General features: G+C 33.8%; 1 protein-coding gene across 1 annotated transcript in view; it reads left to right on the top strand.

Annotated features, from left to right (window-relative positions):
• Positions 1-27252, top strand: part of LOC118197147 (protein bicaudal C homolog 1-like) — a 45960-nt gene that overhangs the window by 10562 nt on the left and 8146 nt on the right. The window contains exons 5-15 of the mRNA XM_035368643.2: positions 2076-2234; positions 3977-4030; positions 4206-4448; positions 7156-7422; positions 9048-9105; positions 9247-9320; positions 16397-16592; positions 19190-19399; positions 21472-21607; positions 25013-25218; positions 26146-26288. Of these exons, the coding sequence (XP_035224534.1) occupies positions 2076-2234; positions 3977-4030; positions 4206-4448; positions 7156-7422; positions 9048-9105; positions 9247-9320; positions 16397-16592; positions 19190-19399; positions 21472-21607; positions 25013-25218; positions 26146-26288 (1746 nt within the window). The remainder of the gene's footprint in view (positions 1-2075; positions 2235-3976; positions 4031-4205; positions 4449-7155; positions 7423-9047; positions 9106-9246; positions 9321-16396; positions 16593-19189; positions 19400-21471; positions 21608-25012; positions 25219-26145; positions 26289-27252) is intronic.

Here is a 27252-nt window from a genome sequence, read left to right as displayed (position 1 = left end):
ATGTTGATTGTTACTAGCCATCACTTCACTTGAGCAGTTGTCCATTAGCATGTATTTCAATGTACCTTTACTTCCTGACTATCTTTGTAAAATTGCGAAAATATTTAAATCTTTTTAAATATCTGCTTTGCATGGTGGCAGTGTTAGGTCTTGTTTGAAGCTTAACCATCTTTTTGGTCTCTAGCTGCTCACTGATTGAACAACATCAGAGATGCAAATACCCAGTAAAGCATTTCATTATTCCATCCTGGAAGAATGCGAAGATTTGGGTTTTTGACGTTTTCCAATACCATACCAGATACAAAAGAGGGCGTTACGTAGGCAGCTTTCTCTTCAACCCAGGCATAAGCATAGCGAGTATATTCCCATATTTAATAACTATGTTCGGCACATCATTTAGTATAACTGACAGCAGCATGGAGATTATATAGTTACATGAATATTGCTCAGTACTTTCTTCGGAATCGACTGCTATATACGATACGCTTTTATTACGTAAGCTGTGAAGGAGGTAGTTTATTATATGTACTGATTTCGCTTAGCACACTGAAAACTTTAGAGACCTCTTCTAAGACCCACAATTTTTTTGCAGTGGATATTCTAAAACATCAAATTAAAGAAGCTATGGATACCGTATCACCTAGATTCCCGGACACGTAGGGATTCACCAGTAAAGGATATGATATCCGCGGGTGGCAGAAATCGCTGCTAAATCTGCTATTGAGTTATCCAGTCAACTCCCCCCTCCTGGAGATACTATATAAAGACCATCAAGCAGAAAATCATCTAGCAGCAAACCTGGAATAAGTCGAGATATGTAAAATTGAAATGTGAAAACTAGAGTATTGTATTTAAAAGTGGGAAATATTAGTTTTTATTCTCATCTTGAAGTGCTGGGAAGATAACTAGAAACCGGATGGAAGAAGTCATGTTAATTCGTTTAAGAATAAGCCACTATTGAGTTACCCACAGCTACCTTTTAAAAGGCGTGAGTGAGCCTGTTTGTTCCATTTGCAAAGCAGTTCTCTCTGTGCGCTATTTTTTGATTCAATGCACGGATTTCGACAGACTTCTGTTGAAATACTTTAAGGCTGTGAACTGCCTCTTGAACATTTAGCTAGGAAAGGGGTTAATTCAAATTTATTTAAGGATTTAAGAACAAGATTATAAAATCTAATATGAATTGATAAAGTGTTTCATTAAACGTATTAAGTGTTATGTTTTATATGCTGAAATGTTATCTGGCTTTTATACTTGCATTCATACTCTGAATTTTATCTGATAATATAATCGATATAATCGATATAAATTTTTTTGAGGATTTATCTATTTTTAAACTTGCATTCATGTAACGAGTTTTATCTATTTTTAAACTTGCATTCATGTAACGAGTTTTATTCATTATTTCAACATGTTACTGAATCTTTATCAGAATACTGTATAATGTTTATTTAGTAAGGTGGGCTCTAATTATCACGCGTTTCGTTCATTATAACCCTGTGACATACTATTTAAACAACCAATCAACTATGCAATTTTATTGCATCTTATTCGGTTAACTACATGGTTTTATTGATGCTGATCATTAAGAATAGCCACTGCACTAGTAATTTTAAGTAAAACTTCAGAGATAATATTAAAAACTATTATACATTGCTGTTAAAGCCGCAGAGTGGCGCATAAAATGTGCCCTTTGTTTGCCACACTTAATCTATGAAAAAAAAATTAAAGTTTTAAACAGAACGAAGACTTCCATGGGAAATTATCGAACTGAAAATCATGTAAGCGATAAATTATTCTTCATTTGCTAGTGTCGGCATTTGGCATGGGAGGCGAAAATATTTAAAGATCTCTTTAAGTAAAGATAATGTTTAAATAAAGCAAAGAACATCTTTTCAAGAACAATTTTAGATTTTGTCTTCCGATAGAGAATTCAAAATTACGAATTTATAACTGAAGGAAATTTTATTGCATATAAATATTATAGTAATAAAAATGAAAGTGGTGTGAATAATTGTAGTTAGTTTAGGTATGTAGTGCTTTAGAATTCTAATGCTTTCGTTATGTTCACACAGAAAAATCGTGTTACTTTGAAGATGGACGTTTCCCATTCGGATCATTCATATATTATTGGAAAAAGTGGATTTAAAATCCAACAAGTCATGGAAGAAACTGGATGTCACATTCACTTTCCAGATTCTAACAGGAATAGTACTGCTGAAAAGAGCAACCAGGCATGTAATTTATATTTTACCTAATTTAACCTTTAAACCTTTTTTTGCTGTCTCTAGAAACTCGCTCATTCTTTTCTGCAGTTGGTCAGATTATTAGTTTTCAATTAATAATTGTAATATAGTTAAATATTATAAACGTTAGTTTTACAAAATTGCTAAAGAAAAGACTATCGTATATTTATAATATAGCAAAATAAACTCTTAAATTCTTCTTTTCAAATAGAAATGTTTAGAAGTTTGAGCAATATCTCTACATTTCACTTGAGAGAATGACTTGGCGAGTAACTGTCACTTGGGAAGATGCAAACTTCATGGTACTGAATTTCTCTGGCATGTCTTCAAAATGTAATTTCTCGATTTCTAATACATACTACTGGGCGGTAAAGTCGCAGAGCACTGTGAGTTCGAACTGGGTTTGATTGCAAATGAGTGGGCTAGCTGCATAGGCGTTTCCGTGATTTTGCCATGTGTAACGTGGATACGAGCTGGTGTCCCTTAAACAGTTCTTCACGAAGGCTTTCATGGCCTTGAGCAGATAGCTCTCCCGTGCTTTGCTATAATCAAATGTGAACGAAACCAAACTACTGTGAATGTTGGTAAGTAAGGTTGACTTGCTCACATAGAATGGAAGCCGAAGATTCTCGACCCTTAAATTCGTCGTAGCATTATGAAGAAAAACTTGCAAAGAGAATTTCCCGAGCTTATAGAATCAAACTTGACATAAACTATATAAAATTGCCTTAATTAGCATTTATATAGAACTGTAGTTTGTGTCTTATTAAGTATAAGATACTGTAGGCTATGGAGGGAATAAACACCTCAGTTGGACTAACAGCAAGGTCATTTTTTGTATATAAACGAGTCGAGAAGGTTTGGAACTTGACGATAGTTATATTTTCATGTGGAAAGTATATGCAGTACAAGAAATTATATTTTGCACGAAAAGTCGGAATTTAAAACGAGCACTGATGGCTGGGGCAGGAATAAGTATCGACGAACGCAAGAGCTGGCACATTTTCTAGAATGGCAGAATGACTGTAGAAGATGCATTGAGGTCCTTGGGCTGTTTAACAGATGATGCTGCTTGTCACGGAGCTTGTTCTGTGGTGGATTAATTGAAGCATAAAGCAGTGTAAGGAGTGGACGGCATCCTCACCCCTTTTGAAACCCAAAAAGCATTCATGTGACGCTGTATGAAGAGTTGTTGCTGCTTGACCAAGGATCTCCTGAGATTTCAAGAGCTATTCAGCGAGGAGTGGGGAAAAATTATCTGAGAATTTGCTGGATAACCTTCCAAATTCTCCGTTATGTAGTTTAGCTGCTTTAGCAGACCAGGCGTCCTATTTATACGGCACGCAATGGTAAAAAAGGAAATTTCTTCCAAATTAAACATTTGAAAATTTAGTATTGAATAAAGTAAACCTGTAAGCCAAATTTTCTAGTATCCTAAGTCTGTAGGATTGCATAGATACATCCCAAAAATGTCCAACATGTATATATTTCGTTCAATAAGCTGACCTTTTGAACAGGGTAGTTTAATTACAGTTAATTAACTTGGCGCTGTAGGGAAATGAGTCGCGAATTTAAACATTCTCATCGGTTTGATAGTGAAATATTAGGCTATTAAATTTTAATTCAGAGGTTGCTTTGATATTTAGAAAGCTACATAATTTTCATGAAATTTAATTCCAACTAAAATCTTGAGTTCTCCATTTTTAGAAACTTGTATTGACTTGTTTTAGGTATCCATTGCAGGCCAAGCGGCTGGTGTTGAATTAGCAAGGTCAAAGATAAGAGTGAGTTTATTTTATTTATTACAAATTCCAAAATTTATTACAGGAATTGTTTGCTTAAATTATTCTTACTCTCGTCTTACGAATTAAAGTACTTTAATACGCCTATAAAATTGTTAGTGTGCAAAACTTAAATTAGAAATTATAATTGTATTCATAATAGTACATTTCTTTTAAGGATTTATTGCCTCTGGTATTCATGTTCGAGTTGCCCAACGGCGAAAATGTTAATCCTGGAGAAGAATGTTCACCAGCCATTCAACACATCCAACAGACTTACAGCTTCAATGTCGCCTTCAGATCTATAGGACCTGTAGGTTTAGGCCGCACGCTGCTCATTGTCCGGGGTTGCCAAAGGCTTCTTTCTAGATTACGACAAGGGCTTGCTTTGCTTATGGAGTATCTCACAGGATCAAAAGCGGTTAAGTACTGTTTTACCTCTGGAAGATTTAATTAGAACTCATGTTTGTAAAATTCCGATGTGAAAACTTCGTAATGGTCTAAAGCCTATAAGAATTTAGTTAACTTTTTGAAAAAGTAAAAAATTAATTTTCAAAAATTTATTATGAAAATGTCAAAATTTGAGAAACTAATCTTGGTATGGAAATTTTACTGCAACACTTGAAAACGTTTTAAGCTTAGTCGCGATAGGTTTACTAATTTAAGAACGAATCCTCCAGAAATTGGACATGGAATATAAAACTGACGTTAAAATTAGCTTTTGAAATGCGATGGGTAAGAAAATTGCTATATTTCATCAATTCGTGTCGAATAGAAACTTGTGCTTTTAACACGTTAAGCGTCATTAGCCCGCTATACTAGTGGCTGGATATGTAGAATTCGATAGAATATAATTTTTTAAGCTGTATAATAAATGGCGCACTCAACAGATATAATACCAATCGTCGTTGACAGAGCACTTAACGTGTTAATAAAGAAGACTTGGTTATTTCAGACGCAGCTGTTCATTTGACTGGAACTGTTGCGCACAAGAATTGTACATCCATTAAACTGCAATACTCTTTTGCTAAGACGCAAAATCTGTGAAATGAGCTTAATAGTTGATTATTTTGGAAAAACTTTAGGGGTTGATAATGTAAAATTCGAAAAAATTTTATTTTACTCATTCAACAAAGTAGTCTTACTTCTATTAACTTGACTCAAGTTAAATTATTAAATTTATTTCTGAAATGCTTTAATTAAGTGGCTTATCTGTGACTAAAATCACAACTGGTATTCATCCATGTTGGGTTTCAGCTATTTCAGTTGACTGGCTACACGAATCTTTTTTTTTATTTTCTTTGTGCGCAGTGCGAATCTGAAACTGTTTACTGTCGATAGATTTTCAGGCATGCCGTATACCATAATAAATTCAACCTACGAATAGGATCCCATTCGCAAATATGAATAAACTATTGCATACGAAACAATTAAAAACTAGTTTTATTTCTTCTAATACCTATTGGCCGAAGGGTCAGAGAAGCAAGTGAGTAATGCGAAAATTTTCGAAAAATTTGGTTGCCTGAACACTTTTAAAACAAATATTTAAACATTCAGTTTATTGCACTTATAGTAGTCGATAGTTTTACAAGGACTATCAAATTATGTCCGTCAACTGTTCACATATGTTGATCCAAGTGATCTGTAGAATCATTTTTATTCAAACAGATCGAAAACAGATTACGATTAAATTTGAAAATTTTATTTGAATCCCCACATGCGTTTACATCTAGTGCATCCAGATGTTCTTTCAATATAAAATTTCCACAAGTTCTTATGAGGCTCTAATTTTTGCAATTTTGGTCGTTGACACAGATTCAGACTATAAAAATGTTTTAAACTACTTAAATATTTTGTAATTTTTAAAAAAGAATTGCATAAAAATAACGAAACGTTAATTTTTTATTCTCTCGGCCAATATAGTTAGTTATATTTAGGAAATAATTTTGACACGGACACAAGTTGATCGAGGTAATTTTAAAGATTGAAATCATATTTCGGCATTGCACTCATATTGCTGAGCAAAATGCTTGCATTTGCACGTAATTAAAACTGAAGTATCAGTTTAGTAAGACTTCCGATAACACTGACAACTATTATGTACGATGATTATAATAAGATTACTTTTTCAAAAGCTCTTTATTCAGACACTCGCAGAAATTACATTCCAGAAATGTGCCAGGCTTCAGTATTGATACACGACGCTCATAACCTTATTTGCATGAGTTAGAAATTAAGTTATTTCTAATTTAATGATTTTTCATGATTATTAGATTGCTTCTAAATAAATGAAACTCCATGGGAATATTAATGCATTTTTAGCTATTGTAAACTTGGACACTATGGTATGCTGAAAGAATTTTGGCAGAAATATGTAAAAAATTAAAGAATATTGCATACTAGTAAATCTCAAAAGTATCGCTGAATGACAATGAAAAAAAAATCGGCTTAAAAATCTCAGGTCGAAACTGATGTGAAAATTCCCAAATTTTGAAATTAAGTATCCGTTAATTTTTGTCGTACGGGAATCTGTTTCGTTTAATTTTTTAAAGAGTGCGGGTTTCGTAACTTTAAAAAAACTCGGTTTTTTAAAACTTAATTTAAAAAACAGGAATATTTGGAACATTTTTGTGATGCAATATGTGTGACAAACTTGTGAAAATAAGCCACACAAGTACATTTACGGATACTGTTCATTACAGTAAATGTTTGGAGAAATTCTTTGATTATTGCCATTGTGTTTCCATATCGCATGACAAGTTCTAACAATTCGCTATCATGCAAATACACTAGTTAAAACGCTAGTTTGTAAGCTTTTAGTCCGATCAGCTTCAAGACGTGTTACATTGTTGCATTGTTAGGGGAGTGCTTAGCAAATTTCGAAAACGAGAGTGTAGATAACTGAACTTCTCACCTTTTGACTGCATAAATTCCGGTTGATCTACACATGCTCATTTCAGTTATCTTGAAAAACCAAAATCAATAAAAATTTTATAATTTTTAAGATTTCGGAACTTCAGTGATTTAAACAGTTATTCCTCCTAACTGCATGTTATCCAATTAGAAATTCCAAATTCTGATATAAAACAATTTTATTTTAAGGTAGTAAAGCGATATCATTGTTGCAGATTCCTGTAATGGGTTTCATGAAAACTGAAATCGCTGCGCAACATCATCAGTTTGTAATGGGTGCTTGCAACGCTAATACGCAAATGATTACGAACAAGACGGGTGCAACTATTATATTCCCTGATTCATGTCCTTCTGGTTTTGGAAATGATAGTCCTACACAAGCTGGACCAATCATTGCTGGGCATAGCATTCTCAGAAGCAAATCTACGGTCATTATTCAAGGATCTTTCGATAGTGTTTGCCTGGCTTGGCAAGAACTGTTGGTAAGTAGTTTTAGTATTGTTATACTGTAATATTCCAAGGCGGTGAAACCTTTTATGATCTCTCGAAATGACTATTATTTCTGAACATAAATATTCGTAACAGAATATTGGATATTTTCTTGTCTAAGACGAGTAGCTATCTATACATATGAAAAAGGTTGAGTATGGAAAGTGGGTAGTCACCTAGGATTGCGTACATTAAATTGTTTGACTCTCAGCAAATCCCAAACACTGCAAAATTAGGTTATTTTGTGGTATCACGAGTCATAGAAAATGCCTAAGGTTTTCTATAAACAGCTAAAGGATTGAAAGACTCTGTATAGAAAACTTTTTTTAAAACATCGGTTTCAGTTTTCTGTTATAGTAACTTCAAGCCACTGTTTGAAGCAAAAATACAATAGGCATTTCCTTAAATAATATAAAACTCCTTTTTAGTGCGCTCTCTTAACATTGTTGACAGTATCCTATAAAACAAATAACGCTTCAACTCGAATACATTTCGATGTATATCTAAAACTTAAATGTTCTTGTTGAAATTATTTCAATAACAGGACATTTCTTTTTAAGGAGAATTTATCAGAATTACGACATGTCATTAATGATTTTGTGCGCAGCACATGCAACACTTTTAGACATTTTTTATTTTCCGTTGCCAATGTTTTCTTGACTGTACTATCATATTACTGGATTATCCCCCTGGTGGGGTAAAATAAGGAGTAGTGGCGTCCACGTAGATGTTGCAGATTGTGATCCTTGATTTTACTCCTATCAAATTATTTGCCACTTCAAGCAAGAATTTTATGCAACTTTTATTATAAGATCGTTTATTAAGCCTACCAGCTGAACTGATCACTGCAACTCGTTTTTATGATGCAAAACAGCCATTTATATTAAATTGATTTTAAGGGTAGACGTTTTACTGCAGATTTGAAATAAATCTTGGAAGAATACAAGATTCAAACTTCAGATATATTTCTGGTTTTCTTCTTGTGTATCATGAATACGAACAAATCTGTCCTTCACGAAAGCGACCTATCTTTTAGGCAGATAGCCCTAGGCTGCTTTCTTATTATCAGAGTAATTTTGATACTAATCTGGTAAGATTCATAACTGGAATCTAGTCTTTTTGATCCAACACATGAACCCCTTGCTGAAGGTTGTCTTGCATTGTTATTGTCAAAACCACAAGTGTCTATATTAATAAACTGCGAACATTTTATATAAAACTGATTACCAGCAACTATCGGATCTACTGGGAATTTACAACTGAAAATACTAAAAATTCATCACTATTTGCTTGATGCTGATCCTCCATTTGGATTGTTTAAAACTGAATTGTCTATAAAGCCCAATACACTGCAAACACAAAGTCAACCGAATATAATGTTTATTATTCAAATAGCGGTTCTGAATTAACGAGGTCCTATTTAAAAACTGAGTAAATGATTTGTGTTTGTAGTCTTCAGTGTTTGGCGTGAGGAAAATGATTAGCTTTCTTGTCGCGAATGTATTAAAATAGCATGAGGCATCATAAAATTTTCAGTATATTTGGTGGTCAATATAAATGTTGCATTTTTCATACTATTGGGAAAAACTATCCCTTATAAATGATGCTTTTTTTCCAGAAATGCTTGCCTCTGGTACTTATGTTTGATCTTAGGGAAGGCCAAGAATTGGATCCAGGTATTGTAATTTAAATACTTTCTAATTTAATATCGAATTGTGCATCTATCTTAATACTAAGTGAAACTGGATGCTAAAACTGCAGGTTTGATATTTTCTTTCATGTAATACAAGTGAAATTGAAGATATTTTTCTTTCCAGTTATGGTGAATAATTTTATGGAAGCATTCAACATAAATATCATGGTTCGACCAAAAATGAAGGAAAATACGAAAGTAAGGGTTATGCCCATTATTTCTTTTAATGACTTGGGAAAAATGATTAATTTTGGGTTAGAATTTGAAATATTAAGATGCATATAATTTTAATTACGGAACTACAGAGAAAGTAATATACCAGTAGAATATATAGTAGCTCATTTATTAGAGTATAATACGACAAATCCGTAACTTAGTGCATTTGGTGTTATACGATTTGTTTCATAGCGCATCGTATGGCATCATTAGATGGATTGAATAATACCGATATCTAGTAACTTAAATGATCATTTCAAGGTTTAGGCAAATTTTTTTCTAATTTTGAGTCTCTAGACTGTGCCTGTCAGAAGCCATATCAAAATGAGGAACAAGGCACGAATGTGTGCAACTTGTTATTTTCATCAGATGAGCAGGTGCACCTCCCTTAAGACATTCAGCTTTTACACCGAACCGCTGGAATCATCTACCAACTGCTATGCCAAGCCTCGGGACTGGCTCTGCGATCAGCGGCGTTTATTAAACAAATATATATACAGAACGTACATTGATGAATACAATAGTAGTGACGATATTACAATATTAACATTGATGAATGCAATAATAGTGCCGGTGGTACAATATTTACATTGATGAATTCAATAATAGTGACGATGTTACAATAGTTAAGATTATCTATTACACACATCTTAAATTTGCTAAATATTCGATCTCTGAGCCATAGCAGTCTACGGTTACCTACTGATGTGCAAGATCAACGATTTCGTAGGATTTTCCCCGCACATAATCCTTCAATCTGCTGTCTAACTGAAGACTTAAACGCAACTTGCCCAAAATAGGTTATTCGTTTTTTAGTTTAATAATGTCACAATTTTTGAGCTTAGGCGAGCTGCATAGCTTTGGGCTCGTGCATTCATCGTGTACTCTGCTTTCGGTATCTGCTAAAACCCATATTCATTATGCTGCGCGAGGTCCAATATTGAATTCTGATCTTACCCGAGATCATGTACCAATTTTACATGAAATTCTTGTTAGCTGATGCAGATCAATCTTCAATTATCTTTTATAGCCACTTTCACGAGCATAGTTTTGATAGAACTCTTTGCAATTGAGATGCCCTTGATATAGACCTATACATAAATCTATAATTCATCTCGATCTTTGAAATTCGGTATACCCTCTCGTGATCTCCAAAACTCATTAATCGCACAAATATTAAAGTCTTGTTTTTCTCAGGGCGAAAACGGCTGTAAAAATTTCTAGACGTTTAATCACTGCGCATTAATATAATCTAATCATATACGCATTGGCAAAGCTAACCAACCGTGTATAAATACTGCGTTACAATGTACTCTGTATGGCCAGTCTTCTGGTACTCCAATGCAGGTACCAAGATGTTTTTATATTGCTTTCTTCCGTATACCGTTGATTTTTTGGAAATATGTTAAGTAGAAAATTCTTTCATAAAATGAGATGTTTTAACTTAGTCAAGCTAAATAACCCTTAGTTATGTTTTTAACAACTTATGATTTGTCATTACATTTACATCACAAAAAATATAATCGTAAAGTATTTTATTCACAAAAATGTATAATTATTTTAAGTCTATTCTGGGATTATACCTAAAACAGACTGTTAAAATAGCATCCACCTTTCTTACTAATTTTTTGACGTTTACAAATTTCTTTGCTTTCAAGTGATATTAACACATCAATAAATCAACTGTGTCGCTGCATATAATTTACTACATTATTTAAGACTAAGTATTGTTTGCTTTCAAGAAAATGAATGCATAATATTGTTTGACGGTATTTTAGAAAAATTTGCTTTGTGTATTAGATACGACTGAAGGCTTCACTTTTAGAAAAGGCCAAATAGACAACCGTTCTCAAAATACGTATCACTCTTGATCTAGTTTATGCTTGATCGAATAATTGAGTTCTGCCTCTTTCTCATTCACTCGTTCCACTCCTGTTCTTGTTATGACTAATCTCACTTTGCCTGACCTAATCGGAAAGAGCCGAGGTGTAAAAGATTAAGTTTGTGTTATTAGCAAGAACAATAGAACGCCATGCAGATGACAGTATGACTTTGCTCAGTTCCGCCCAAATTTTGAGAGCACCCAGGGAACGGGTCCGAGGGTCTTCAACTCTTCTTCCCCTAACACCAAACTACATGAGGACTTTACTGTGTCTATCAAGTGCGGCTATGCTTTATCTGCGATTCGAATCTGGGTTCTTGATACGGTAGTCTGTCACTAATTATTATGCTGTTGGGTGCCGGGTTTTTAGTTTGACTTAATCCGATGAATATATGTGCTTTGTATTAATTTCAATCCAGTATGCGTAAAGAATTTAATATTAAAAATAGTATGATAGATTAAATAAAAGCCATGATATTTCGTGTAAAATATGAAGAGTAATAGATAACTCGCAAGGTAAGCTTAACATAAGAACTACAAAAAATGACATGCACATTTAATTAACATTAGATTGCCACGGTTTTGAATAACTTGAGTCCGTAATGAAACTTTATACGCAAAATGGTCAAAACTCGCTTCACGAGCACCTCCCATAAGGGCCGATTCCCATAATAAGCAAAACAAAATATAAAGAAATGAATTGACGTGCTATGTTTCATAGAACGAGCGAGAGGAGAAATCGTGACGTCACAAGTCCTGTTTGCATTTCGGCTATCAGATTGTGCTCAACACTTGTTCAGCTATAATCTTACTATCGCTTGTGAAAGTTGCAATTAGGCACATTGTCTAATTTTTTGTGTACGAAGTTACATGTTTGCCCTCAAAGAAAATGCCGTAAGAAGACGGGAATAAGAGGAGAAAAATCCCAGAAGTCAAAACACCAAATTGTTTAAAGGAAGGAACGAGGTGTGAGAGGTGGTTGACTTGACTCTTCGCACATATAAATTAGTCTACATCTAATGTTTGTGGTGTTCTTTAAAGCAAAAGATAAGATTAGAGACTGATGTTTCAAAGAGAGTCGAAAGAATTTCTATGCAACGTATTCTGGACAATGTTGAAAATTGCTTGGCATATATGGATCAACGAGAAGCAAATGCAAGGCGACATTATTAACGTAAATTCATTTGTGAGAATCCGAAACTAAATTTTGCAGATCTCCTTAACATGTCAGGATCGTCAAAGGACGAAGCATAATTAAACGGAAACTGGTAGATGACTTTAAAATATCAAGAGAAGAATGTGTATCCACCTCATTGTGAGGTACTGAGAAGCAGAAAGCTCAGGCATGAAAGGCAGCCGAGAATTTCAATGGGTATTCAGGAAGCTTGTGAATTCTTAGCGTTATCTGCCGCAGCAGTTTAATTTTGATGAGGTGTCTTTTCTGAAAAATGTAAGCGAACACATATTGCAACAGAAAAGAAGGAATTTCCGAGCCACAGCCAGTTAAAGGTCGGCTCAAGCTAGATTGGCAAATGCAACGGGTAACTTGAAAATGAAACCGCTGCTCATTTACCATTCGGGCAATCCACGAACTTTCAAGTATGTATTCCAAAAGAGTGGGTTAAATGTCATGTGCAAGTCCAAAAAGGTTTGGGGTGACGAATCTTTTGACAAACTGGATCAAGTGTTTGATTTGTCTGTAGAACATATTTGCTTAAAATGAATTTGCTACTCTGTGCCTTGCTTGTTATGGACAAAGCTCCTGCGCATATTCCAGGCCTAAAAGATGACCTCCTTGAATTTAAATTCATCAGAATCCAGCACCGGCCTCCCTAAATGACCTCTTTACTGCAGTGTCCCATAGAACATTTTTACATCTTTTACATCTCGTAGAACATTTTTACATTGTGGTCATTTCAAATTTTGAAAAGCTTTACACTAAAGTGCTCATCTGCAGGAACCAGTTCCTCTTAGAGTTTGTGAAAGACTTTCTCATCTTGCCTGCCTCAAGATAATCGACAAGGTATGGAAGGGTCACCAAAGAACCTTCATTTCTGCATGGAAGATTTGTCCGCACAGCGTTGTCGCATGCTACTTTGAGAGGTTGGATCAAGTACCTGTCGAGCCTGTAATCCACGAGATATTGTCTGGCTAAAATTGACATCTAGAAGCTAGTGGAAAAGCATAGGGGCTGAACACAGAAGAGCTTTTAGAGCTGCATTCTGTGTCACAGCAAGAGGTGGAAGAAACTTCGCCAGGGAAGGGGATAAAAGCCTCGGTCGAACCCCATTCGAATCCAATATAAAAGATGCGGAAAGCATGGGGAAACTGTTACATCGTACGTTGAGAAGCATCGCCGTAATAAGGCAGGAAATTTAAAAGCTAAAATTTTATTTAACTATTATGCCATCTCATTTTCTCCAAGTTTTGAAGCGTACGCAAAAACAAATGTGTTCAGGCAACATTCTTGTAAAAAAGATGCATTATGAATTTGAGTGTTTATTTCGGAATGGAACGTGTTTATATTACATAGACTTCTATGGGGAAAACGTTCTTTATTACAAGCAAGATACAGGAACAAATTACGCTCGTTAAGCGAGGTTCCGCTGTAGTTTTCTACAGTATTAAAGCTAGAACAAGTATTTTCTACTAGCACCATTTAATCGTGCGTTTTTCGCAGTAATTATAGTCAATGTTGTCTACAAGTTGTCTACTGTTTTCGTTTATTGGAATAACATTCGAAATGAACTGCAAAGGGTTTTTAGCCGAATTCATGTAGAGTTGGTTAACGTCGTTAGGGAAAATACAAACCAATTAGAATTAAACCATTATCAAGCATTGCCTGAAGACGAGGTAAGATGTGCCCAGTATAAAAAAATTTCAGTGTAGATCTAAAATTCTCTGAAAGAACGTTTATCATTGTCAACGGCATTGCGTGATTTCTATGTAGCCCGACTCAAGTGGCCACATAAAATCACAGGGATTTTAACCTTATAATTAAAGTGACGGTTTAAGACCATTATCTCAAAACTTGAGTATTGTGTGCATGATTAACAATAGGGAATGCATGAAATTGTTAATGTTAAGAAATCCAGTCATGACTTTGCTTGTAGGCTTGGGATAGTACTGTGTTGCGATTCGTTAGCATAATGGTAATTTGTACCGAGGATGCTTTCAAAAGTTCTGTGAATTCATTATTTTAAGATAGTGTCATATGATAAATATAAATTCTGTGCATTTTAGAACATTTCATACGCTTATGTACCAATTGTATTATGAATTCACTAAAATAAAAATTTGGTTTCTGGATTTGATATTCAGTTATCTGGATCCGACGCAAGCATTGTGGTTTAATATTCAAAATAGATAATTACTCCGAATTTTTTGAATTCATCAGAAATTGGGCAATTTTTTACTAAATTGGCATACATTTACTTTTTATCCTAATCATGCCTGTTTTTGGCCACATCACATCATGATATGGCCCACCAGCAGCCGAGTGGTAAAGTGTCTGAACATTGGTAGTTCGGTCCGATGTTCGAATCCTGACGAATGGTCTGGCTGCTTAGGTGTTTTCGTTCTTTTCCTCAAGAGTAACGTGTATACGAGTTTGGTTTCCCTTAGAAAGTTCTCCACGAGGTCATCCCTCCCCTTAGGCAGATAGCTGTCGAGTGCTTTGCTATAATTAAATGAACCACATGAATTCTGAATGTTTATTTTGCAATGGTTGCTTGACGTTGTTTTTATTTCGGAACAGTGTAAGTGAAATTGTTATTTCCCTTTTATAAACTGAACTTTAAATAGAATTTAGGAGATGTAAAAAGTAAAAGTTCAAGGCAAAATACCTTTACCGTTCACGCAAATCATTTGCAAATACAGGTTACAAAATGCTCATTGAAAAGGCGCAAAAAGCACTATTTAAAATATAAATTAAACTCGTAAATTCCATAAACTTATTTTATTCGATCCTTATGAAAAATTTATATTTATTTGAAACAAATTCGTCTTCAACGAAGATGGTTAGTCTGCAACTAGTCTTTTTTTTAAATCGCTGGTTGTCATCTTTTCAGACTGAAACCATCGATCAAAACTACGGTAAATGCCTATTTCTCTGGAGTTTTCCCAATGCCAGCTATAAGATTGGCAATTTATTGAATAAAGAACATATTACGAACGAGTTCCAGTACAAAGAAGGTATTTAGTCTTATTTTTAATATCACTCGCACTTTAACGTTGCGGTCATTTACAAACTACTTGAAAAAGGTCTATGGAAAAACTTTATTTCCTGGGTTAATTAGAACAAAAAACTGTTATTTTTCTGAATATTTCTTTTTGAGATAAGAGGGTATGAATACTCAGTTTTTCAAAGAGTAATTTATGCATCGTTCAATGCTCGCTTAACCTTTCATTGGGAAAACAAATTTCTTTCAGAGCTCCGTTTAAAAACTGATCATATTTTAGTGGCCTGTTGCCAGTGTTGAAAAGAGTATGTATTTGATATCTTTAATTGTAAGAGTAAGCTACAATTGCATTACATATTAATGAATCAGATATAGCATTTTATTCTAGAATCCACTTTTGTTCCTTTAAACTTGTATTTCATATACAGGTGGTCGTGCGTTCCACAGACTTTACGACAATTCTAAATAAAAAATTAAGGGGACGAGATTTCAATTTTATGCCGTTGTTGAATTTCTCAAAATTGCGCATTGCTTGCAGCTGTTGCCCAACTTCGCCATTCAGTCGGTACGTATGCGTAAAGTTTCGCGACAAATCTTTTCTTTCGTGTTTATGCAGTTTTATGACTATTATATAAAATGGCTACAAGGAGGAAATGGGCATTCTCTTGCAATCAAGTTAAAGGAATATGAAAATGATTAAGCAACGTGAAGTATTTTAGAGAAATTTATTCATAAATTCTAAGTTACTAATATTGGAAATGCAAAGAATGTCGGCTTCTTATTTTGAGTTCTTAAAACAAATTGCTAAATATTTCGGAGTAGCGCAATGCTCTAGTGTTGGTGAGGTTTTTCCTAATTCCACATCTTCACACATTCTGTTATTTCATCTAATTTAACGATTTCAGTTATTGACTCTGCATTTAAACGCATATTCTTAATATAAAACTATTGCTAAGTTGACACTAAAGTTTTTTATATTTATTGATTTTATTTAGTCTGTTTTGATAAGAGGGGCTGAAAAGGATTGCAAAATCCTCTTTCAAGTGCGAAAGGAAATCCTTGGACTTGAAGATGATTCGTGCCCTTTCTCACCTAGCAGCAAGGCGTCAAGCTTTCGACTACCAACAATCCAGACCTTTGGAAAAGTATCACAATCGCAAATTGATCTAAATGACCCGATCAAAAGGACTGGTATGGTTTCCACTGAAGTTACTCTGTCAAGTTTTTGATTTTCTTTATATTATATAAAGCTTGGAAAATATACTCATCTATTAAGAGTATTGGAAAATAAAACCAAAATCTTAAGATTTTAAATAAAAATTTAGATTAGCATTTTTAAAATCTGAATATAAATTCCACGCGCGACACAAATGTATCATATGAAGCTTGCAAAAATATTTAACATTACAGGCATTAATAAAAAATAACAGCAGTTTGAAGTTCTCAAATAGAAAATCACTGGTGAAGTCTAAATTTTTTCAATGATTTTGCGAGCGAATCTAAGGCCATGATGAATAAGCAGGTAAAACCTAAATGTTTCTCATCTTGAAGCGCATTTTTCGAATGCTCGATGAGGTTACTTGATATATTAAAATGAAACAAGTAACTTTCAAATTTACCGTGACCACATAAAAATGATAATACTCTAAAATATATAAAGATGAGAGATTATGAATTTACGTAAAGTAACAAACCTAAAGATGTAATTTTAGAACAATTTTCTGCAAAACATTAGTTGGAGTTTGTTCTGTGTATTATTCATTCGAATTTTATAACTGCATCAATAAGTGAAATTTGTCATAGGATTAACTAATTTCTATGGATTTTTTAATATTTGCCCATCAGAAATATCAATGTTTTTAATTCCTCTGCAGAAAAAAAAATTAAGAGTTTTAAGTTCATTAAGCGTTTTTAATCGAACTAAGATTTGGGCACCTATGACATTTCTTTAGAAATTTTTGCCGAGTTGCCGAGCATGGTATGATATTTTCCTGTATTTAGACTATCGTCGCCTATTAACGGGCCAAATAACAAATGCTGGTAAACCGTAGACTGAAACTATGAAGTTCTTCTTTAATTGGTCGTGACAATGACAAGTTTGACACCGTGCGTAAATCGTACTTAGCACCAATTCACCTTCATTTAAGCAACTGCAAAATGTTTAGATGTTTGAAAATCATGTCTATTTTTACGTTAAGACCGTTCTGAATTGATTTTTTTCATTATTTGAAAAAGCTTTCTATGTACCTGATATTGCAGTTTTCGCCACTTTTATCTTCAATTAGATTTGTCACGCCAAGTACTTTTTCGCTTTAAAATATTATAAATTGCTGCATGCACCTTCGTAGATGCTAAAGCAAGTAAAATTTGTCGTTGACTAATTAATGCTAAATGGAAACTGCTTTCAATCCGTGAAGACTTTCATAGCCCATTTATTTCTACAATGTTTACAGAATTTGAAGAACTTCGGTTTCTGTGTCAAGACTTGTTAAATCTTACTCTTTCAGCATCTAAAATCAGCACATACTTCATAAAAAGCTAATGAAGAAGCAATTTCTTGACTTTGGCGTAATGAACCACTAAAATGACTTCAAAGTTTGCATATAACATATGGAATTGCCGCTTTTGACCACGGAATGCTCTTGTGGTGTATCAAGTAGCACGTCTATTTGGTAATCTTAAGATTCTTTGTTTAAATATCGATGAAGTCACAGTTGATGTGTGACATTTTACAGCCTTGAAAAAATTTGAGCACCACAATGGCATAAAAAATAATTTGGTTTTATTACCTGAATTTGAGATCCCGGTCTCGAGTCTCCTTTTTAAATGGGGAAGAATATAAATTATTCTGTTTCCTCTTGTGTGTTCTAATGGTAACTAGCAGCAGGTCCAGCTGGCAGTATGGGGATCTTGGTTCCAATTTTTGCTGGGGCATAGCTGATTTTTCCCTTTTTCTGCTCTAAAAACCTAATTTTGCAATATCAGTTTCGTGCTTTTTGAAGTTTAATCTTTTCAAATGCATTTTTAATGAGTTTCAAGCGTAATTTATGTTAGTCTTTATTAGAAAATGCCTGGTGTTCAAATGAGACAAACGAATACTTTGATAGAAAATGTGTTAGTACTTAGTGCTGAGTACTGATGTATAGAACTTAAATATTAGGAGTGTACTTATAATTTTTGAGTGTATTAAAGATGAAATATGTGCAGAACAAATTTTTCAATGAATGATGTTCAAAGTTAGCCCGTTGGTGACCCCTGAATAGAAGCTTTGAACCCACATTCAGGTAAAAGGAATGACTAAATGTTGGAGATCTAAACGACTTTCCTTATGGTGTTCTCAAAGGAAGGTATCCGTTCTTTTAGACAGGCAGACTTTGCTCTAACGAATTACCAAGTTTGTGTTTTGTTTGATTGAAATGGTATTCTGTTTTACAAACTTCATACTCAGGACCTGAAAGATGCAGTACTATGTTTCAAGGTTTTCGCACAGTATGCATGTAATTTGTTTCCGCAATTACTAAGAAAATGCGCTTCTAATTTTTTTCAGTATTTTCTTGGCCGTATATTTGATAACGTCTTTGCCGCATACTTGGTAACGTGATAACGTCTTTGCCACTTACTTGGTAACGTATGCGCCTATAGAACAAAGTAGTTCTTGTTGAAAATGCTATAGATTTATCGTGAATACTTTTAAAATTTTTCTAATTTAAATTATTAGCTGTCCTAACAAACTTAATAGGTTTTAATACTACCTTTTATGTGAATTATTTCTGATATACTAATTACAGCTCAAAATATGTCAGCAGCAGAATCCTTGAGCCTTCTGACTAACATCATTCAACAGAATCCTCAGATTGTGGGACTCTTGAATAACTTGTCTTCAGCGTTTCCGCCTGCTAGCGCCCCGGAACTAGTGCAGTCTCAGCTTACCTCTACATTTCGAAATACTGTTGCACATAATTCCCAACACGGGCCTCTGAATCATTACTCTGCAAAAAGTAAGTTGTCATATTTTCAATTAGTGTTCAAAATTTAATGACAAATATAGATTTGAGATTTTTGATAACATAAATTATCTAAAATTGGATCATTTCTGCTTTTGGTGTTTATAATAAATTGCAATGGCAGTCTGAATGAAGCGTCCAAATAATTTATTTACAGGTAAAATTGAGAAACTTTTTAAAGGAATTTCGTTGGGTAAAAGCTCTGCCTGTTAGCCGAAGGAAAGTAGTTTTTAAAATACCTAAAATTTTGCAGAACTGCCATCAATTTGACTCCTTGGCGTACATCTAGTATGTTCGTGCCGTTCCAATAACTTTGGTCAAAAGTCGCGCAATTCCGTTTTCACATTCTCTGCATCAACAAATGTTTAGACAGCAAGGATATTGTGTAATGATCGAAAAAAAAAATGGTAATAGATGTAAGATTTAGGGAACGTGTCGGATGACAAGTAATTCAGCTCAGAAAGCAATGCAATACCATACCAACTCTCTGTACACTGCTCTGCAGAAAGTGGGCAATTCGCTAATAAAGCTGTGGTAAGTTCAACAGCCAGCATTCGTCTTTTGACTGCTTTATTTATCGATAATTCTCCTATAATCGACTGGATAGTGATAATTCACTTTGGATAGCTCAAAAAACTTCAGAAAGCATTATTTCAGAAAGGAGACTATCTTCACGCTTACCACTGCTTTGGAATTTCCGAAACTAATAGTGGCATTTAGCATGAACTGTTCTCCGCGTACGTTGACAAACATTGCTTCAAGCTGCTTCTGCAATACTGCCTTAATTAAACTTGTACAATAAATGGCTTGTCGGACTGCTCCTTACCATAAGCTATTTTTAATCGTTAAACGTATGTGTTATTGGTAACTCGGAAAAATTACATGTTCGATGCTTTATGAATTGAATTTGTCATAACCGTACCCTATGTAACATTAATTTTCCAACCGAAATTTACTTATAAAATGGGTAGAAAGTATTGCGTTTCGCTAATCATAGATGTAGCCTAATATCAAGAGTGTTTAATTTGCCAAATCGTATAAATTATGTACATTTGGAAATTACTCTTCATGTGGATGTCCATCTATTTTTAATCTAGCTTCATACAGTACATTACTTTATATACATAACATCAGCTACCAAGATTGTCTTGAAGCATTTTCTGTTTAAGTCTATGTAACTGAAATGTATACGGAATTCAACAAATTTTAGTTACTTAGAGTATTCACAGGAATAATCATCGCGTTTTAAAGGGTGTTCCTCAAACGTTGATGCCTCATTACAAATAAATGCCAATAAAATGTTTTATTCCCTGCTAAGTATTTTAAACCTTCATTTCATTAAGGTTTTTCCTTGAACGAATTTTCTGTTTAAATTTATTCACTCCTTTAAAGAGTATTTCAAATTTCAATTCTGAGCAAATTTATAAAATTCATTGATTTAACCTGGTATGAATGAAGTTATGAGAGCGTCAAAATTTTGCATAATTTTAAACAAATAACATAATCAGAAAGGGAAATCTCTCTTGTCGTTGGTCCTTGAAATCATTTTGATTTTATTAACTAGTTGAAGGTTTCAACTGTTGAAGTGCATTATTTTTAATCCTTAAATATGTATTAAATTTAATAGTTAATGATGCTCATTTCAATCTCTTGGAAATTTCATGCTAATTTCGTAATTATTTATTTCATTCTATGAAGAGAAGTTAAGATTATAGTTTATCTTATATGTTTAAATTACGTATTTTCGTCTTTCAGCTCGTATCTTTCGCCTGCAAAGAAACTTGTCTTTCTCAAATGTACAACATCTAATTAAAGCTGATTTTAGCTATTCAAAAATCTGCATCTTGAGCGATTTAAATATTTAAAGAATTAAATTATAGAATATAAAATGTTTATATTTTAGACTAATTCTGAGCTTAACTTATGGCAGCTCGCTTGTAAACTCATTCACTTCCTGTTGTAAAATCAGACTTTTTTAGTTACACACTAAAGATAAAACGCTAAGTGGCTCAATAAGTACTGTTTTGTTGATAAAGTAACTTTTCTAAAATGAGGTTATCTTTCAGATATTGAAAACTGGATAAATCGTCCTGACAAAAGTTATGCCTTGCCCTCTGCATCGAATCTGCAGAACTACCTACCAAAGGATAAGAATGGAGCAGACGATGGAGATTCGGGAATATTTCTTCCTTCTCACAACAGGTGATTCCATATTAACTCTAAACGGAAAATAATCCTTTTCAAATTAACTGTTCACTCCCCAATAGAACGTTGCGTTCGAGGCCGACCGATGGCCGAGTTATAAAATCGCTACTAGTGTCTTGAACAAAAAAAAAATGTTTCTAGCGTCAGAGAATGGCTAGGTTGCATGTGTTTAACTAGTATAAGAGTACACGTCAGTTTGCCACAAACTTCATGAAGGCATCCACTCCCAAGACCGATTATTTACAGCAAAGCACAGGAGAGCTAACTAGTTCGAAATAAAAAAATATGGATTAGAAACAGATTCATCTAACTAGATGACATGTAAATCTTAGTTTAAATTTGTTTTGATTTTTTAGAAATTCAGAATTAAAAAAAAAAAAAAATACATAAATTATATTTTGTTTTTAAAACAATTATGTTAATTTCGGTTAAGTCAGAAGCTAGTAATTACTTTTATTCCAAGATCAATATAATGTATCGTAACCTCAATCAATTCGATAAACAGAATGAAATACTTACCATCTATACATTCATATGCCTTTTCATTAACGATACCCATACATCTTTATTATGACTAAATGGAATTATTTTTGTAAAGCACATAGGAAATAATGTGTATAGTATAAAGGTGTTGGATGTTTTCATGAAAGTTTTTTTTGAGGGAAATAGGCTCGCAATTACGTGGAGGGGGAGGGGAAGACCCTTTCCCTCTTTGTCAAGATTTGAATCTGTAGAAATATCAGCACTCGGCAGTTTTATTGCACTTAGTCGTTAGCGGAAGATTACGTATGACTATTTGATCTAAAGGGTCAGTTATTTGACATTTAGCACTTCAGATAAGAGTAAACCAAAAACAACTTTTACCGATTTGTTACACCGCGCTTCTTTCTAAACAAATCTGATCAGTAATATCTTAATTTTAGCATTGTAAAATAAGTCGAAATGCTGAACACTACGAAATCCCAAGAAAAGGTAATATTTCCAGAAGCAATTGAATTTCATTCTTGAATACAATTGTCTTGTTAACATTTTGCATAATACGCATTAGGTTTAGGTGATTAGGGAGAAGATCGGGAATTTCAGATTGATTTCTTATAGAGTTGAAACTTTTAGGACGAACTAGTTTAGTCCCAAATTAGCAGTACCAGAATAATAACCAGTTCCGTTATTCATACAATTTTAACGAATAGAACAGTTTTAAAAAAATTGCAAGGGGACACTGTGTTCATGACTGAATCTAATTATTCACAATTGATATTTTCTGGAAGTAGCTGAAAATCGAAAGAGAACTGACCAGAATCTCTGAGTAGAAAAGATCATGAAGTTGTAATTTGAAATGGAAAAATGATACGCGAAATGGTTGTTGGTCATTTGAATACGACAAAGCACACGAGTGCTATCTGCCTAAAGGAGGGATATTTTCGTAGAGGATTGTCTAAGAAATTCACTCATATTCAACTTAAACATCGAGGGGGCGGACCACGAAAATCAACCATACAAAGCCAGCCCGTTCACTGAGGATTTGAGTGGAAATCCCTGTATTCAGTGGTCTTAACCACTAGCTCTCTGGTAGGGTTACGAAAGGTTGTAATTTGTTTTAAGTGATACTATCGCATATTCATAAAGGATCTCTGAAAGTTGGGGAACGATAGTTTACTCCAATTTCGATCGAGAAGCAACCTGGTTCTTCCTAAACGGTTGTTTCCACGGGTTTCTTCGTGTAATAACACAGGCCTGTTTCCTTTTAGAAAGTACCTCGCAAATACTCAATCGTTACTACTAAATATTGGTGGTTTGTGCAGGGTTGGAGACACGCGAACGGACTGGTTGAATGGTTCGTTTTCGAATGTTTAACATAAGTGAGCTAGTTTTCCTTAATCTCCAATGAAGGCATTCCTTCCCTTGTATACATGGCCTCTATGTGCGTTATATTCCGTTAACGCGACTTAAGTCCTCCATGATCCTCCTTTTTCGGATCTAATATGCTTTAGGCCTTCCAAGGGCCAAGTCTCTGAAAACTGCTGGTTTGATCTGAGGTTCAAATCCCGCGAATGGGCTGCCTGCCTTGGCTCTTTCGAGGTTTTCCTCATGTGTAACGTGTATACGTGTCAGTTTCCCTCAAACTCTTCGATGAATTCACCCCTCCTCTTGGGCAGATAGCCTTCCAGGCTTTGTCGTAAGCACTTAAACCAAGCATCATATGCTGTAAATTTCAACAATAGTTCTGAAGAATACCCCTAAGTTTGTATAGAAATTTAGTCGTCAATGTAAGGGCTTACAAGAATGCTCAGGCTACCGAAGGGTTTATACTGTTGCGTGCGTACGGGTTCGTTATGAAATGAATGCACAAGTCCGATGAAAAATGAACAAAAATTTATTATTATCACAACAAAAATGCTTAAATTTTCTCAAATTATCATGCAGTGTTACAATATCTCACAGTAGTTATCTTTTAACTACTCAAATGTCCAATAGAACGTAATTCAAAACGGCTAAAGAACGCTAATCCGCGAATTCGCTACAATCAACAACGGCAGTTTTCTAAACAACAACAAACTAAGCAACTCCTACAAACTGAGATGTTTTCCTCCTTTTATAAGATTTTAAAATCACGCGCTAGAATTTTCCAGCACTTTCTCGAAATCAAAAAGAGATATTTATTTATTTAACGCACGCGCTCTTGTATTTTTAATTTTTCCGGCTTAGCTTTCTTTTAATATTCGTCACGCGCTGCACTGCGCGAGAAATAAAACCATTTAATTTATAATTGAACTAACATTAGCTTTTTAAATACCAAATTCGTAACAATAGAAACACTATCTCTGAAAGATGAAGACTTTTCTACCCTTTTAGACTTAAATTTTTATAAATAATTAGCTTTGTCAAAATTCAGGTTCATACCGTTCTTGTTTCGGATTTTAAAAATTTAAAGGACAACAGAAAAAAAATTGTCGAAGCTAATAGTGACATTTTAGAAAGATAAAAAAATGCATTAAGGTATTAAGGTTCCCATATTGAATGTGTGTAAAACTCAGAACTTCTGAGATTAAATTATAGACTAACAGTTTGTTCATTTAAAGTTGCTCACATCACGGAATATTGCATTGTGGCGCATAACGGTGCATTCGCGATAATTTTCTAATTGAAATAATCTTAGTCAGTTACCACTTTCTGCTTTGGAAGTTTAAATTTTATTTTCAATTTTTATCAGTTTTAATAATTTAAGTATGTTTCTTCATGCGTGATTGTTAGCTCTTATGAAGTTTCCATTCAGCTTTTACTTATTAAAAGTGGTTTCTAAAATTGTCACTGTATGTAACCCATTTGAATACAGTATAGTCAAGGAAAAGTTTTATCCATTCTGTTTTATCATAGTTCATATAATTTTGTACCTTTTTCTAGATTTATGAGCAATGGTGCCGAGTCCAAGAGTGATATGAGCAGCCAGCCTGAATCTTCGGCCTCTTCGACGTCTTCTAATGAAACTCCAGATCATAAATCATCCAGATTCACTAGAAAAATGTCTCAAGTTTCAGAACTATCTATGAACACAGACGTTCATCAACTTCTTGCAGAATATGGAAACAAGAAAGTAACTGCAAACAAAGGTTATTTAACTTGCATTTACAATAAAATTGCAAAAAGTTAGTCATTTTTAATTTAACTGCTTACTATCTGTCACGTCATCCACTGGTCTTGTAGCAACAGCAGAGTGTATTGTTTTAATTAGGCAATGGCTATCTAATTCTACTGGCTGTATAATGATCAGATCCTCAGCATGGAAAATTGTTTAGCTGTTATTTTAGTTCTGTTAATGCATTACCTTTAACTGCTTGATTGCTAACCGAGCCAACAGCAAAGAGCTTTCTATCATTCGATTTTTAAATTAAATTCATCAAATATTTAGTTTTTAAGCAGAAGGGATATATGTGCAAAAAGAGTAAATTGCTTTGCCTTAATTGTTAATTTGCTAATTAGTAACTAAAGAGTAAATTGCTTTGCCTTAATTGTTAATTTGCTAATTAGTAACTAAAGAGTAAATTGCTTTGCCTTAATTGTTAATTTGCTTAAACTGAGATACAAACGTCCACGAAGATGTTCACTTTAACTGAGTCACGTGTCCTGAACTGAAGATGGGTAAAACATCTGTTAAAAAAATAATCGCTTCATTGTGGATCATCTTTATTTTTTCCTCAAGTTCTTCAGGCTATTTAAAGCGCAATTTCAAAATGCCTTCAGTTTTGCATCAGAATATGTTGAGCAGGGCGAGAGATGATGCTTAATTACGACAAAAAAGGGCTATCGCTGGAAAACGGGAAGCTTTCTTTCAAGAGAGCAACAATATACGAAATTATCTGTTATATGGTTCATGCCAAATCGAATATTTTGGAAATTTGAAGAATAACTTAAATGGTTCTCTAAAATGTATTTGGTTTTCATTTCACATTGAAAGAGTTTCTTGTTATATACATAACTTTTCTTACGGTAGAGTACGATTTTACTTTAATTATTTAAACAGTGAATTACTCTTTCAGCGATGCAGCAACCAATCGGAGAAGGTGTTCGAACTCCAACTTTGTTGTGGTCGGGCTATGGATTCTCTAAATCAATGCCGGATTTCATTGCCAGGGGAAAACTAACAGCTGCAAATTCCGGTTCGATATCTGAATTTCTTGAGGTACTGTATCAAAATGCTGTGATTTAATGTTACGTTTTTCAAATCGGTAACTTGATGGGATCCCTATTAAGGGAAGGCTCCAGAGAGCAAAATAAGCTTTTAATATTGCCAAAAATCAGCTTTAATGAACATAAAAGCTTTAACTCTTTAATTAAATTTTCTGGTTACGTTGCTGAGTGAATCGGTCACCTTTACAAAAATTCTGTTACTTTATTGCTTCAAAGCCGGACTCTGTTGTAATAATTTTTAGTTCTTTTATTATGCAACGATTTTCTATTGTATAATTCTTGGAAAACTGAAGAATATTGTAAGTGTTTGGGTCACTTTGAGTTAAACTACTAATAAATCCTTAATTGTTTTTTCTGAAAATAAGCTCTAAGCATCCATTTTAGTTGCTTGTAATTTCTTGTTTGTCAAGACGTAGGTAGAATTTTTTAAAATCTACTTATGTACCAACTTTGACATGTGAATGTATAATACCAAACTAACAAATGCATTTATTACGTTAAATGCAGAATTTATTTTAATATTGAAAAATATAGGATCAGTAAATTTCGTTAATTACCATACAACCTGTTTAAAATCGTCTACCTTAAGTTGTCAGAGCTGGAAGCGAGCCATTAATACTAGTATTAGCATTTAATGTACATATGCTCAATATTTATGGAGACACTGAGCTAATCCTGTTTTAAAAAGTTAGGTTTTTATAAGACTTTAAACTGGTATATAGAATATTGTGCAATCGATGTAGAAGTCTTTGTGTTTAAATTAAAATAATTTAGTAACTGCTTCATAGTTCAGTGCTGATTTATAAAATTAAATATTCATTATAGAAGATAATTCAAATTTAACTTTATGAACTCTAATCTAAATGAATGTACTATAGGCTAAAATATTCTGAAATTAAGAACATAAAAATCGGTGTTTAATGAAACACTAGTTCATCTTTTGCAAGTTTCTTGCA

Source organism: Stegodyphus dumicola, chromosome 3, assembly GCF_044657685.1.
Source record: "Stegodyphus dumicola isolate Sdum_Otavi_A_Nest chromosome 3, ASM4465768v1".
NCBI lineage: Eukaryota > Metazoa > Arthropoda > Arachnida > Araneae > Eresidae > Stegodyphus > Stegodyphus dumicola.
This window is presented reverse-complemented; position numbering and strand designations above follow the sequence as displayed.